Genomic DNA, 17012 nt, shown 5'->3' on the forward strand with positions numbered 1-17012 from the left:
CTCTAATAACTACTTAGTAAGCGCCATGTCTCTAGTAAGTATGGGCTCTTTAATAATCTCTGGGAATATAACAGCTCTCTAACAATTACTGTAATTAGACCCAGTATTCATAAGTGTGCCAGGTCCTGAACTCTGTCTAAAAATTAAATGACCTGGCGCTTATTAGAGGAAATACAGTATGTTTCTACTGCATCAAGACACAGAATAAGGGACTTTCATTGGATTTTCTTATCTGAAACAACCAATTCAGTAACATTTATATTTTATGATTCATTATAAGGATAACATGTCAGCAAGACATATGATTCATATGTGATATACATCTGTGGATGTCAATATGAACACCGACCCTTCAAAATCATGACCTGACCATGCTCACCTTTTCTGTACATTTATAGTCATACTACTTGACATTCATACTTCTTAGATAAACCCTAAAATTTCTGTTTTCTTTGATTTTCTGTTAATGTCATAATAGCAGGTATAATACGATTAGAAATGAGCAGTTTTCCCTGTGTATACATGCAGTTTACTGCAGCGAAAAAGATACATCTGTCTTGCAGCATGAGTGAGTGAGTGAGTGGGTTTTAGTTTGTCTTACAGTGTGAATGAGTGGATTTTAGTTTGTCTTACAGTGTGAGTGAGTAGGTTTTAGTTTTGCCCCGTTTTTATCAATATTCCAGCAATATCACTATGGTTGAAAGCAGTAATGGACTTCACATATTGTACCCATGTTGGGAATCAAACATAGGTCTTCAGCATTATGAGCGAATGCTTTAACCACTAGGCTACCCCACCGCCCAGTTACAGCTTGAATTGCCTCTGCATGTTGTAGAAGCAGTGTTCAAAGGAACAATTTATTATAACCTGATTGATTGATACTTGTTGTCTTAATCAATGGGAATTGGTTGTCATGCATGTTATCAGTACCTTGTTATTCCAGTTCACCAATCAAACTTGTGCCTTGTCTGAACACGGGTTTAAACAAACAGTTGATATAATCTGTGGGGAAACAACAGAGTGGCAGGAATAAATGTCACACATTTTACTAATGTTACAGAGTTGTCTGAAAATGTTTTTGTATAGATGAAGTTTTGTGTGATTTTATTCATTTATGTGGACATTGATGGATGCCCTCATTGAAAAAGACCAGTGCTTGAATTGCCATATGAATTAGGTCATGTGACTGCAATAGGATTATTGTTTTTGTTCTTTTATTAGTGGATAGTATCAGAGCAACGTTTTGGGTCGCTGAGTTATGTAGTCACATGTGGTTATCTCGATTTGGTATCCCAATTTTCCTTTGAGTAACCAGACTACTCAAACTGACTTGGGTCAATTCCCATTAATTGGGAAATATTATAAAGTTAAATGTTATCTTTGGTCTGTGGTATGAGAAGCAACAAAAATGCAATCATTGCCTTGTTCATGTGTTGAAACAGAACCTCTTCACATACCTCAGGTGATTTATGTATGTACTGACACTCAAAATAAATTGTGACATTTATGTGTGTATGCAAGTAAGATATGATATATTTAGTATTTACAACAATTTAAACATACTTTTATGCAATAGGCTTACAAAAGAATTGAGTTTTCACATAAATATTTGCATATTGTATGCAGATACGCAGCTTATGTGTACCTCTGAGGTAGGATAGCATTCAATTCAAACACACTCACCCTTGTAACCATGGTACTGTATGATGTGGCACTCATGAATACAGGTTAGTCAGGCTTGTACCCATGGCAACTGATTTGATGTTGCAGGTAGTGTAACATATGATAATTGGTCACACAACCTTGTTACCATGGTAACTGCCTTGATTTTGCAGGCGATGTATCACAGCATACTTACTCAGCATTGTAACCATGGTAACTGTTCTGCCGTTTCAGGTGGTGTACCACATGATGGAGGGGTACACAGAAATTGGGGAGTCCAACATCCAGATTATCGACTACTTCTCTGGGATTGGATCCTTCTTTATCATAGCCCTCGGAGGGACTCTCATTGGGATCATCTATGGCCTGATTGGTGGATTCATCACCAAGCACACAGGCCATGTCAAGGTCATCGAGCCACTGTTTGTCTTCATCCTGGGATATCTGGCCTATCTTAGTGCAGAGATGCTTCACTGGTCAGGAATCTTAGCGTACGTGTTTGGCAGATATATTTGAGCTTTTTATAAACTAACCAAAGCGAACTTCATTTTTGTCTTTTTGGTTATTACTGAATATTTCTGAGATGCTTTTTGGTGTCAGTGAAGGTCAAGGTTACTACATGAGTGAGTGAATTGAGGTTTATGATGTACTCAGCACTATTCCAGCTATATGGCATCGGTATGTAAATAATCAGATTTGGACCCATCCTTGATATCTCCAGGGTATACGTTCCGATAAGTCTCCACTATACCCTGGACGCATCTACGGCTCTGCCAGATATATTTATTACCTCCCTTTGCTGGCTCCGCCTTCTCACACTAGCCAATCAGCTAGGCCGCCGTTATAACAGAGCTTGCCAGTGTCAACAAAGGTAGCGGTCGCAACTGCGAAGGTTTGCCCACAATGTGCATCCCAGATCTTAGGGAAATCATACAAACAAATTGACAAGTCCGAAACTTTAAAACAACATATGCAAGAATGCCTTCTACCTCTTCCAGAGAACCTCTGCATGGTTTCTATTGCCAAGTATAATCAGTTAGATAATTAAAAAAACGAAAGTGAGTTGTGATTGGTTCGCTCAACTTCCCAGCGTAGACACCTGACTGGATGAAAAGACATTTAAGGGAGGTAATAAATTTATCGGGCAGAGCCGTAGAAGCTTCCAGGGTATAGTGGAGACTTATCGGAGCGTATACCCTGGAGATATCGAGGATGATTTGGACCAGACAATCCTAGGATCAACAACATGAACATCAATCTAGGCAATTGGCATGGGTTACTGAAGATCATTTCTATCCCACACCTGAATGAATACTCACGACATGAGATGGAGTTTTTATAGACTATATAACTGTTACCTGAGTCAATATACTCTTGCTGTCTGAACTCACCATTAAGTTGAAGGACTGAATAGGCTGGTGTTTAGCACCAGTTTAACCAGCTGTTTTTCAGTTATTCACCCCCACAATATTTGAAACATTGTGATAATGTAATTGAAAATAATGGGATAATTTAACCTGAGCATTTAATTGTTGAACACCTGACTTTGATGACAGTACAAGGAGTGATTTTGAAGTTGTTAAAATAGTTGCTAAAAGATAAACTGAAAATTGTTTTGTTAACACATTTGGCAAATCATTAATAGTTCTTTGCTCAGTGTTTGCATTACATATCATTAATGGTAGCTATTGCAATGATGTACAGTGACTTTCTTCAACAATACAGGTGCAAGTCTGATAGATTATTGTTTGTTACCTTTAGATGTTAGTGACTGTATACTTGATTCACCGTTGTTAACTGGTCGAATCAGCTATTCTCGTACCTTTGTTGCAGTTTGACATTCGGTGGGATAACAATGAGACACTACGTGGAAGCGAACATGTCCAAGCAGTCAGTTGCCACCGTCAAGTACTTCTTGAAGATGCTTGCCAACATCAGTGAGACCATCATCTTCATGTTCCTCGGGCTTTCCACTGTCATCGACGACCATGACTGGCAGCTTGACTTCATATTCTTCTCCATCCTCTTCTGCCTTGTCTTTCGCGTCACAGGTCAGTGATACCTCAAGCATTAGCTTGAGGTAGGGGTAGAAGAGGTTAACACATCTGCCTGTGATCTGTGTGTACAGAAGGGGTTAATGTGTGTGCCTGTGATCTGTGTGTACAGAAGGGGTTTGCTACACCCCTGGTTATTACCATGTGATAATGCATGGACATCATCTCCATCATTCATATGTGGAATTATGCCCCTTAGTTGATCCAGTATGCCAGGTTCACTTTTAGCATGATTGGTGTGGTGGGGTAGCCTAGTGGCAAAGTGCTTGCTTGTCTACTCGAAGACCCAAGTTCTATTCTTCACAGGAGTACAATTTGTCAAGCCGTTCAATGATACTGCAGGAATATTGCTAAAAGTGGCGTAAAACCATACTCACTAACTCACATAGTGTGATCAGTGTTCAGTATCGTAAGTCCAACGCAGTTGTGGTTTCTCTCCAACAGATATTCAGCTGAAATATTTGCTTTTCTTTCCTGCAGGCATTGTTATGCTGTCAGCTCTTGTCAATCGAACACGTCTTATAAAGTTGTCGAAGATTGACCAGTTCATTATGTCGTATGGTGGTCTGCGTGGGGGTATCGCCTTTTGCTTGGCTTTGCTTCTCAATGAGGAAGTCGTTACGGAGAAGAGGATGTTCGTCACCACCACCATCATTGTTGTCTTCTTCACAGTCTTCCTGCAGGTATGTCACAGAGTAACATGACTCGAACGTAATATAACATGACTCAGAGGAAATATAACATGACCCAGATGTAATATAACATGACTCAAGCGTAATATAACGTTATATAACAAGGCGTAAATGCAGAACAAAATAGCACATTCCTGAAGTAACATGACACATTCACTCACTGACTCACTCACTGGCTCGCTCGCTCGCTCGCTCGCTCGCTCACTCACTCACTCACTCACTCACTCACTCACTCACTCACTCACTCACTAACTAGATGTCCTCTGTCATAACATTGATGTCCTAGAGATTGCAGAAAGCGGAGTCATCACACAGTAGGTAGTGTCTATCAATTTATATTGGAGCATAATAAACAGAATAGTAAACTAACTTCTGTTAAATACCATATTTATTAACCTCATGAAAGATTTCGCTGGTTTGATACTAAATCATTAACTCATTTCATAAAAATGGTATTACAAGGAAGTGAGTTTAGTATCCTCTATGTGTCCATGTAATATGTTTACTTTCATGTGCAGGGAATCACAATCAAGCCTGTGGTTAATGCTCTTAAAATCGAGAAGGCAAAGGAGATTGACCCGACCATGAATGAAAGGATCCATGAGCGTGTAAGTATGAAGAGAGACATGGAGAGAAAGGGAAGGATAGAGGAGGCAGGATCCAGCACTTGTCATATAACCTGTGCATGTATATTGCTGTATATTGCATTCACAAGGTGAATGGTCATAGTGTTAACAGTCAAAACAGGCATATTGTTACCCTGGATAACCCAAGCTGCCTGTTGGGTGCTAGAAGGTTTTAGTCACATGACTTATCCCACTGGGGTACCCATTTTCTGCTGGGTGAACAGATGCAATTTTTTTATCAAACTCACTTGCCTAAGATGAAACCACATGTATCACATTTGATTCGTTGTGGGGCAGGACTGAAGTCCCAGACACTCTCAGGAGTCAAGCTGCTGAACGGTCACCCGTATAAGGACTGTCCGAGCTTAACATTGCTTAACTTCAACTGATTCATGACCTGAGCTCTATGCACAGCACCACACACCACCACACCTGTGACAATTATGATCAAGAGAGGTGTTGAAGGGAGATAACTCCTCTTGTCCTAATATCATATGAAACACTAAGCACCAGGAAAATCACTCATTACTGAGTTATTTTCTTTATGCATGAGAGACACTAATTGTTATAGGATGGATGTGTGGTGCAGACATAAAATGCATGTATTGTGAACATGTACAAAAGAGGAGAGTTCGGAAAAGGCTTTTTGTTGAAGGAAACTGAAGACTAAACCATATTTTAACTCATTCACGACACCAGTATTTTGACTAATGTCAGTGGAGACAATGGCCAATACCAAATGTATTGTATACACATATCCGATATGTTTCATCATAAAGCTGTGATTGACATTTCAGTTTATTGACCACTTGATGGCTGGGATTGAAGACGTGGTGGGTCGGACAGGTCACAACTCCATCCGAGATAAGTGAGTTTTGTTGGGGTTATGTATTTATGTTTGTTGAATAATAGTAATAAAAAATGCTTTATTGTCATTTATTGTTTATTCTTTTTATAACAGTGAGACAGAAGGGGTAAAACAAACAAAACCAAGAAAACATGATCACCACAAACACAAATAACAGGATGAGAAGGATAACCAGTGTGTATTGAAAGAGACTAGTAGACAAATATGTTAGAACTGTGGCCACGTCTAATGTTCATTTAAAAGTTCATGCTAACAGGTATAAAAGATGTTTTGGATGTTTTTGTACAAAGTTTAGGAGCATCCAGATGGTAAAAGTTTGAATCAAGAATGTAAATGACAGGACGGATAAAATTTTGTTCGAAGACATTAAAACATGATTCTCAAACATATAACATAGGGGGTTAAAGTCTTTTATCTTACACATGAATGTGACTTTCTGATTGGCTAAGCACTATACTATTATTTTCAATGTACCTCGCTTACAGGCGATGTATTATTTTCAATGTACACCGCTGGGAATTCCAAACTCTTCCGGTGCTTCATGGTGTAGTTCTTTGCCTCGAATAACATTGAATCATGCATCAAGCACGGAAATTACTGAAGTTTTGCGATTGAAAATCGATGGAAGGTAGATAACTCTAAATCTGTTTACCTTGTGTCGTCTGCAAAATGGCGATTTGCCTCGCATTCACAGAAGTGCTTCAAACAGTTCAAAATTAAAATTCAGTTGTTCCGTAAGATAAATACGTTGTTCTATGGTCCCTCGGGGTCCATGGGCTCATGTACCCTCGAGATCTGTTTATGTTCCCCTTGCCCTGCGGGTTCGTGGAACATAAACAAACCTCGAGGGTACATGAGCTCATGGCCCTCTTGCAACCAGTGAACAACTTATAATGTTAGGGTGCTATTTGAAATAAAATTGGACTTGTTTGGACAGTTTCTTTGCCTGACATTTTGTGTTAAGAACCATGCTATGTATAGAAATATTGTGTCTTAGAAAAAGGTAAATGCATTATCTGTGGGAAACTTTCACATAGATATTGTGTACTCGTCATTTGCATACATGTGATTTGTCTTGGAATATGGATATACATATCGTGTTTGCAACACAGCTAGGTATGTTAAGATGTCTGATATGCTTTGAGTTCAGTTTCATATCGTAGTTTGGAAAAGGTGCACCTTGGTATCATGAGGGATTGTTATGTCCCCAGGGGCAGTGGGGTAGCCTAGTGGTTAAAGCATTTGCTTGTCATGCTGAAGATCTGGGTTTGATTCATCTGATGGGTAAAATGTGTGCAGCCTGTTTCTGGTGTCCCTGCTGTGATATTGCTGGAATATTGCCCAAACACATTATTATTAATATTACACATTATTGCTAAAAGAGCCATAAAACTTAACTCACTCACTCACTATTGTGTCCCCAGGTTTGAGCATTATAACACAAAGTACATCAAACCCTTGCTGCTGAGGGAGAAACCAAAAACCAGAGAGACCAAAATCTTCCAGGTTTTCACTAAACTGAACCTCCGTGATGCCATGGACCACATCGAGACTCATGGCAACTTCTCGCCTGTCTCCATCCCTGCTGAACCATCCCTGGCCAAGGTGATTCGCTCTTACTCAGTCGCAGAGTCCGTCAAGTGAGTTGCCATGGTTATCAGTGAACCTGATTTTTGTTCTTACTGTTGATCAACATTTACCCCTACATTACAAATAGTGTGTACATTCCTTGGTACTGAGTGAGCATGTCTTTCAGTATCATTTTGTCTTTGAAATTATCCCTACCCACTGATTTCCATCAAGTCTATTTTTGCCAATTTATCGCCCTTTTCATCATTCTCTCACTCACTCACTCACTCACTCACTCACTCACTCACTCACTCACTCACTCACTCACTCACTCACTCACTCACTCACTCACTCACTCATAATTTCAGCACTGTGGACAGTGACCCCCCAGTGGACACCAGCAAGACCGTGCTGGACATGCAGTCAGTGCATGCTGTCTACAATGAGAAGTTAGCAGATGCTGGACACATTCACCATGTGCTGGAGGATGCCATGTTTAGGACACGGAAGACGGTCAGTCAGTCAGTCATGTACTCCGTTGCTTTCTGCTTTGTTCATCCTGTACTCATTATCCTGCATAGTTAAGAGGATAGGTTGGTGTTACTTGATAGCAGTGTTTGAGATGGGTCTCTGATCTTGCCATAATATTATAATCAACAGTTCCAACAACCAAACCACACGAGCCACACAAATATCTCACTTTTCTTTCACATATTCCTGCATGTCATGGTCTCTATTTTCATACCCATGAAGATCCAGATAAGATGGTCTTCAACAATCCAAGCTTGTTCTAACAGGTGCCTTGCAGGGTGGTCAAACTCAGGTGTCATGCTATCTCAGTTGTGTAGAATGATGCTCATAATGTTGATGACAGGATTGTCTGGTTTGATTTGATTATTTACAGAGTGCCGTTATATAGCTGCAGTATTGCTGACTGTGGCATTACACAATGAACAAACAAACAAAGTGTCAATTTACAGAAATTCAGCTTGAGACTGACGGGTCAAGCACCTCTCACAAGGGAATACTGGTTTAGAATGGGTACTCATCCACTATCATAAGAGACAGCAAATCACTTGGATGTCAAACTTTATTGTTGTATACAGTATGTAACAAAGCTCACACAAACTACCTCGGCTGTGTCTTGTAATGGTTTGTTTCCATTCAACAGCATACTGCTGGAATATTGTGTAACTGTACATTAAACAACAAACAACAGAAGCCCTGGAAAGGAGTGTAACTGGGTACATGATGTTGCGCAGCTGCACTATATTGCTCAGACATTGAACCTCATTAATTTTTCCAGGCCTCATTCAGTTGAATTACAAGTTTCCTGACAAATGGCCATGTATTTCTGCTCCAGCATGATTACCAAGTCACATACTGACAATCAATCCGTCTCAATTTTACAGAAGAAACCAACCCTTGTAAATCATGTATACATGGCCCATAGTAGTGGTGTTCGATTAATTGAAATAATCAAAGATTGGTCGCCATGAATAAAATGACCAAGCAATCGATCACATCATTGAACACAAATGATTTTGGAACTGCTGTTTTAATGTATGAAACACTTGATGATGGAACATATCGTGGAAATTGTCAGAGACTGACAACATGTTTATTCAATGATAACAGTAGGTTTTGTACGAGTGCATGCAGAAATAAAATTATAAATATGTAGTCCAAATCTTTTGTGCGTGAAATTTACAGTACAATCTTGAATCATGTTAAAATTTATTTTTTGTCTATATGTTGTGTTTTTAAGGTACTTTTTAAAAGTTATGTTGATCAGAATCTCAAAATATTTTTTGTGTGGTTTTATTACTTTTTTGCTTGAAAAACATTTTTTCTGCATTAACGCGAACACTGTTATTTCTTAGAAAACTTACTTCACTAACTGAAGAGACTGAATATTACTTGGAGACTCAAGAATGGTACACTTATCTGCCATGACAACCTGGATAGGAAAATCTGAAAAATGTTGCTAACCAATTTTTTTATGATTGTTTGTTGATAACAAGGCTAGCATCAATTGTGAGGGATCTCAAACATTCCCAACTCCACTGCATAGACAAGACATGAAGATGCTGGTGTTCACAAACCAAGGGCCTCATTTGCAAAACTTTCTTGAGCCTAAGCTATCATAACTTTTCTCATAGCATTCCTACTTCCTATGTTCCACGATATGCTACGAGAAAAGTTACGAGATCTTAGACTCATGAGAGCTTTGTGAAACAGGACCCTGGCTTGCAGATTTATCATCAAGTTGAAGTGTCCTTGAGGGGATTATGTGTTCCCAACACTTACTAATGTATACAGTCATATACCTTAATTCAGGACACAAGGCATGTGCACATGAGTGCAACCAAACAATGGTGCCCTAACCACCAGGTGGGGTTACTTAGTCAACTAGGTGGGGTTACTAAGGCAACCAGGTGGGTTACAAAGTCAAGCAGGTGGGGTTACAAAGGCAACCAGGTGGGGTTATTAAGTCATCCATAAAATGAGAGCTAAGTTGCGATAATTTCTTGTCTTTCAATATTTTGAAATCTGATTTACTTCGACAGCGTGCCCTTGCTAATAATACAAGGATAATAGTTACATTTCTGGCGATATAATGTAGTCATTATTCTCAAATATCTTCCAATGAGGACAATTTATGTTCGTGTCAAACTGTTTTAGGTCATCATGCCCTCTGCTGTGTGACATAAGGACAATGACTCTTTTAGCCAACCTGTACTATTACCTCAATCTAATCATTATATGGGAGTTTCAACCCTTCCCTCTCAGGTATCTCTGTTTTAACCAAGCCACTTTCTTTAGACGTTATCATGCATGTAGTTTACTACACTCATAAACAACTTTCAACCAGCAGATAATGAGATAAATCAAACAAGAAGTAGCCAATAAGCTAGAAGAGTTCCTTCTACATAGGACTGAGACACTGCAGTATCTAGCTGATGTGTGTACTGTCATGTGATCTAGCTGATCCACTTGTTGTGTGTATTGTCATGTCATGCAGATGATATAGTGGTTGTGTATTGTCATGTCATCTAGCTCACTCAGTGGTTGTGTGTACTGTCATGCTATCCAGCTGATCCAGTGATTATGTGTACTGTCATGTCATCTACCTGATCCACTGGTAGTGTGTATTTTCATGTTGTCAAGCTGAAAAAATGGTTGTGTACTGTCATGTCACCTACCTGATCCAGTGGTTGTATGTGCTGTCATGTCACCTACCTGATCCAGTGGTTGTATGTACGGCTATGTCACCTACCTGATCCAGTGGTTGTATGTACGGTTATGTCACCTAGGTGATCCAGTGGTTGTATGTACGGTCATGTCACCTACCTGATCCAGTGGTTGCATGTACGGTCATGTCACCTACCTGATCCAGTGGTTGTGTGAACCATCACCTTGACTAGCTGATCCAGTGATTGTGTGTGTAACAGTGTCATGTCATCTAGCTGATCTGGTGATTGGGTGTACTGTCATGTCATCTAGCCTCAAACTGGGATTCAAACCCACACTCTTACAATAAGGCCTCCAATTCCCTGTCAAGTCAAACATCTAGACAATAGTAGTAAAGCAGTTGATGACTGAAAATTGCTGGTGAACACAGCATTACCTGGTAGAGAGTAATACACATAGCATTACCTTGGAGAGAGAAATACACACAGCATTACCTGGGAGAGAGTAATACACATAGCATTACCCAGAGAGAGTAATACACAAAGCATTACCTGGGAGAGAGTAATACACATAGCATTAACTGGGAGAGAGTAATACACATAGCATTACCCAGAGAGAGTAATACACATAGCATTACCCGGTAGAGAGTAATACACATAGCATTACCTGTGAAAGAGTAATACATAGGATTACCTGGGAGAGAGTAATACTCATAGCATTACCTGGGAGAGAGTAATACACATCACATTACCTGGGAGAGAGTAATACTCATAGCATTACCTGGGAGTGAGTAATACACACAGCATTACCTGAGAGAGAGTAATACACATCGCATTACCTGAGAGAGAGTAATACACATCGCATTACCTGGGAGAGAGTACTATTGCACATAGCATTACCTGGGAGATAGTAATACACATATTTTATTATGTCTGTGTCTGACACTCAGTTGCACGAGTGTAAAACTGGGAGATTGCTCATGGTATATGTGTATCTATACATTCAGCTGGTGTAAAACACAGCATTGTCTGGGAGTTAGTATTGCTCATAGTACCTAGACATTCAGCTGGTGTAAAACACAGGATTGTCTGGGAGTTAGTATTGCTCATAGTACCTATACATTCAGTTGGTGTAAAACACAGCATTGTCTGGGAGTTAGTATTGCTCATAGTACCTATACATTCAGTTGGTGTAAAACACAGCATTGTCTGGGAGTTAGTATTGCTCATAGTACCTAGACATTCAGCTGGTGTAAAACACAGCATTGTCTGGGAGTTAGTATTGCTCATAGTACCTAGACATTCAGCTGGTGATAACATCCCATCATAAAGAGGGAAAGCATCGGTTTTATCTGATTCCACCTACTGTTGAGGATTCACCCTATGACCATGATTAAGCCAGCTGGGATGGAAGATGAAGCATTTATATTTTAGTGTGAAAAGTGATATCACTGCAGTGGAGGACAGTTACAGTTTTCCCAAGTAGAAAGCTGTACGGTATGAGACATTGTAAATCTCAAGACCTGAAATCTTATCTGTAATTACCAGTATATATTCTGACTGGCTGTTTATCTGCAGTGCAGTGTGCAGGACACCTGTGATCAAGGTAGGTGTTTCCACCAGTTGAATGTCATCCAAGGACAAGTAGGTGACTGTGTAAATGTCTACTGCCTACCAAATACATGGTGCATGATGTCATTAGATTATGCCTTTGAATGTTACATATAGGCTTATGAAAGTTGGAAACTCTGAGGCTTGCTGAAGAGAATTAAAGCAGTTATTGGCATATATTTGATATCTTTCATATAAAAAGACGCTTTGGTTGGATTCGATTTATTGTCCCAGATCCTTTGCCCAACCTTTTTCAGACGGTGAACAGTAAACTCGGGTCTTTGAGTTTAAAAAATGTAGATAACAAGCTTCACTGACTGAGAGATGACGATGACATCTGATTGTAACTGATGATATCTCACCCAAGAATACCTCCCTTGGAAGACAGATAGTGCTTAAGAGGTCCTTTTTATCATAATTGTTGATTGAATTGGTTAGACTTGGTTTCAAACAAGCTCTTATGGTCGTCACTGGAACAGCCAGTCAGATATGGTGATCATTGGATTGTCTATTCAGGATTTAGTTATTTGCTAAGAGCTGCATTAAGGAGACGGATGGATGGATGGACACAAGCATACTCCCGCACACTCACATGCGATCTATACAGATAACACGTCCTAATGTTAAAATCATGTTATATAACAGTATAATTTTAAGTTTCTGTTTACATACTTTTAATTTGATTTAGATAGTTGTTTTTACTGTGCATGGCTGGTAAATATATACTATGTATACTGATGGAGATATTGTTTATCATTGTCATAGATTTCTGGGAATTATAGATGTGGATTACATGGAATTAAGGTCAGCTTCTGAGCCTCTGGTATTCAGACCCAGATAGCCATTCCATTCTTTAAATTGTCTCTGTGGCCATAAATATTCCCATGATACTAGCAGAAACCAGTTGCTGTGGTGTTATTATGTCTCTGTAAACTGATATGGCAGTAACTACAGAAATGTGACACTTGCACTCCTTCATTTGATTGTCTCTGTGACATCTGGCGACAGTGAAAGGATTGTTTAATTGTCAGGTGATTATCAACATATGCTGAGAACATCTGAGCAGTGTCCATATTCTGCGTGTCAGTGACCGCTGTGTCCTGCAATAGCAGCATATATACTGACAATGTATGGTTGGAATAATGGGAAAACTGGCATGAAACCTCACTCACTCACTCACTCACTCACTCACTCACTCACTCACTCACTCACTCACTCACTCACTCACTCACTCACTCAAATGAACATCTAACACAATTCTTGGTTGTTTTTTATTCATGTTTTTATACATTTGGCCATCATTTAAGAACTTACCATTTTTGACAGGAATTGGGGCATGAACAAATGCTACACATATTTGAAGAACCTGGTAGAATGTAAGGTAATATTGGAGGCTGAAGGCTAGCATAGTCTGCTCTGTGACAGAAACAAGTTTCACTTGACCTGTTTCTTTGCAAAGAGTTCAAGGTGTCCTTGTGGAGCGACTTAATGTCAAGGCTGATACAGATTCTACCTGACTTTAGTGTCTGGTACAAAAAGTTTCCATTTTGGAAAATGTCGGTCAAGGTACAAAACCCGTTTTGATGACTATTACTGACGCCCACTCTGATTAGAAGTAGAATATGCAGAAAACAATGTTTCAAAGGTTTTTTAATCTGTATGTAATCCTTTTTGTTGCCATGGAAATGAGATAAGCCGTCAGAGAATTTTGCAACAATCAATCTAAATTACTGTCAACCACACCAGAGTTTCGCTAAAAACATAATGCATCTTGCCAATTATAATCTGTAATTTTAGCTAATGAAACAAACTCTCTCTTGACAAACGAGGAGTGTTATGTGATGGTGCCCATCTTAGCTCACCCAGCTCTTTTCTGATATCACGTGTGAAACTTTCATAGAGGAAGCTGGAAGGATGATAATGACGACATCAGATATAAGAGTCAAATAATGACATACTTCTGAAAAAGATAGAAGAAAACAAATTTTCCTCCATACTGACCATTTGGCAAGTTTAGAGTGTAAATTTCTGATACAGGTTACAAAAGCAGGGTAAATACGTACTGTTGTGTTATGATATGAGGAGAGGTTAAATGGTGTTGTGTTATGATGTGAGGGGAGGCTAAATGGTGTTGTGATATGATATGAGGGGAGGTTAAATGGTGTTGTGTTATGATGTGAGGGGAGGCTAAATGATTTCGTGTTATGATGTAGGGGGAGGTTGAATTGTGTTGTCTTATGATATGAGAGGACCAGTTCTGGTTCTGTCCGGTTTAGTGAGGGAAGGGTAAATATTGTTATCATATGATGTTAATGAATGAATATTGCTTTTTGCAGCACCAGCAATTCTTATGATGTGAGAGTAAGGTAAATAGTGTTAGAGGAGGGTAAATAGTATTGCCTTGTTATTTGAGAAAAGACTACATTGTGGTGTTTTAGGATTAAAGGGAGGGTACATTTTGATGTCATATATGGGAAGGTAAATGGTGCTGTATTGTGTTACGAGGGGAGGGGAGTGTAATAGAATTTTCTTATTGTGTGAGGGAATGTTATATTGTGTTGCCCCTTGTTGTGAGGGGAGGGTAAATAGTGCTTAAATATTGCGTGATGACTGAAGGGTCAATAGTGTTGTCTTGTGATGTGAAGGGAAGGTAAATTGTATTATCTGAATGTTTACATTTTTTTTTTAACCAACATAAATTATAATGACCACTGCAGCATTGACAGATTTCAGCTGAAAAAACAGTATTGTTTACACTTAATTGTTCTGCGGTGATACTGTACTAGAAAGATGTTGTCACTAACATAGTATTATTAGCATTAGTATATTATAATAACACTGTTTTCTACTGTTTGTTTTTATGTAAAATGAACTGTATGTCAATCTGCTGTTGGTTACGTTACATGTTGTTACCCAGATAGTATGTTACTGGCTGTTGTTCAGATATTTTTCCAGTGTTGTAGATGTAACAAGTTGTCTTACAGATATCTCTGCTGTTTTTGTATGTAACAATTTGTGACTCAGATAGTACTCTACTTTAATAAATGTAACAAGTTGTCACCTAAGTAGTATGCTATCACTATTAATATGAGAAGTGATTAAATGTAAATGTAACAAGCTGTCTCTGAGATAATTTTCTGCTGCTACAGTTCAGGTATCTGTGGTAGTAGTAAGTCATGAGTACATCAGAATTATCTCCCTTCACACATGTTTGTGCCCACTTGTATGTCAGATGATTTACATAAAGCTGACATAAGGGTCATTAAGAAGATGGGGCAAAGGTATTTATAGAAACACACTATATCAGACCTGTCTTAGATAAACTCAGAAAGGTTGGTTGTTGTAGTAGTGGGGTTGTTTTAAGAGGTTTTTGTAGAAATAGTGCTCAGAGCACCTCTGTTAACTCAGTTATTATTGAAAGAGATGGACCTGTGAAGGTCTGGGGTAGGATAGGCCTTCAGCAACCCATGCTGGACATAAGAGGCTATCGGAGAGACTTGGTGACTTGATTGACACATATCTTTAGTTCCCAGTGGTGCAGGTTGATGCTCATGCTGTTGATCACTGGATTGTCTGGTCCAGACTCTATTATCAACATATGAAAACTTTTACTGTACACACCTCTGATATGATATTGTCTGTTACAGTACACACATTGATTTGTGTTGCACTGACAGGATTAACTGTTACAGTGCACATATTGATGTTGTTTGCAGTGATAGGGTTGACTGTTACAGTACATACTTTGATGTGGTTTGCAGTGATAGGGTTGACTGTTACAGTACATACTTTGATGTGGCTTGCAGTGATAGGGTTAACTGTTCCAGTACATACTTTGATGTGGCTTGCAGTGATAGGGTTAACTGTTACAGTACATACTTTGATGTGGCTTGCAGTGATAGGGTTGACTGTTCCAGTACATACTTTGATGTGGCTTGCAGTGATAGGGTTAACTGTTCCAGTACATACTTTGATGTGGCTTGCAGTGATAGGGTTAACTGTTACAGTACATATTTTGATGTGGCTTGCAGTGATAGGGTTAACTATTACAGTACATACCTTGATGTGGCTTGCAGTGATAGGGTTAACTGTTACAGTACATACTTTGATGTGGCTTGCAGTGATAGGGTTAACTGTTCCAGTACATACTTTGATGTGGCTTGCAGTGATAGGGTTAACTGTTACAGTACATACCTTGATGTGGCTTGCAGTGATAGGGTTAACTGTTCCAGTACATACTTTGATGTGGCTTGCAGTGATAGGGTTAACTGTTCCAGTACATAATTTGATGTGGCTTGCAGTGATAGGGTTAACTGTTCCAGTACATAATTTGATGTGGCTTGCAGTGATAGGGTTAACTATTACAGTACATACCTTGATGTGGCTTGCAGTGATAGGGTTAACTGTTACAGTACATACTTTGATGTGGCTTGCAGTGATAGGGTTAACTGTTACAGTACATACTTTGATGTGGCTTGCAGTGATAGGGTTAACTATTACAGTACATACCTTGATGTGGCTTGCAGTGATAGGGTTAACTGTTACAGTACATACTTTGATGTGGCTTGCAGTGATAGGGTTAACTGTTCCAGTACATACTTTGATGTGGCTTGCAGTGATTGGGTTAACTATTACAGTACATACCTTGATGTGGCTTGCAGTGATAGGGTTAACTGTTCCAGTACATACTTTGATGTGGCTTGCAGTGATAGGGTTAACTGTTCCAGTACATAATT

The 17012-nt window shown here is 39.2% G+C and overlaps 1 protein-coding gene across 1 annotated transcript in view; it reads left to right on the forward strand.

Annotated features, from left to right (window-relative positions):
• Positions 1 to 17012, forward strand: part of LOC137257994 (probable Na(+)/H(+) antiporter nhx-9) — an 83820-nt gene that overhangs the window by 39076 nt on the left and 27732 nt on the right. Inside the window, exons 3-9 of the mRNA XM_067795521.1 lie at positions 1897 to 2153; positions 3496 to 3713; positions 4197 to 4399; positions 4927 to 5016; positions 5832 to 5902; positions 7327 to 7542; positions 7840 to 7984. Coding sequence (XP_067651622.1) covers positions 1897 to 2153; positions 3496 to 3713; positions 4197 to 4399; positions 4927 to 5016; positions 5832 to 5902; positions 7327 to 7542; positions 7840 to 7984 — 1200 coding nt within the window. The remainder of the gene's footprint in view (positions 1 to 1896; positions 2154 to 3495; positions 3714 to 4196; positions 4400 to 4926; positions 5017 to 5831; positions 5903 to 7326; positions 7543 to 7839; positions 7985 to 17012) is intronic.

Source organism: Haliotis asinina, chromosome 12 (assembly GCF_037392515.1).
Source record: "Haliotis asinina isolate JCU_RB_2024 chromosome 12, JCU_Hal_asi_v2, whole genome shotgun sequence".
NCBI classification, from domain to species: Eukaryota; Metazoa; Mollusca; class Gastropoda; order Lepetellida; family Haliotidae; genus Haliotis; species Haliotis asinina.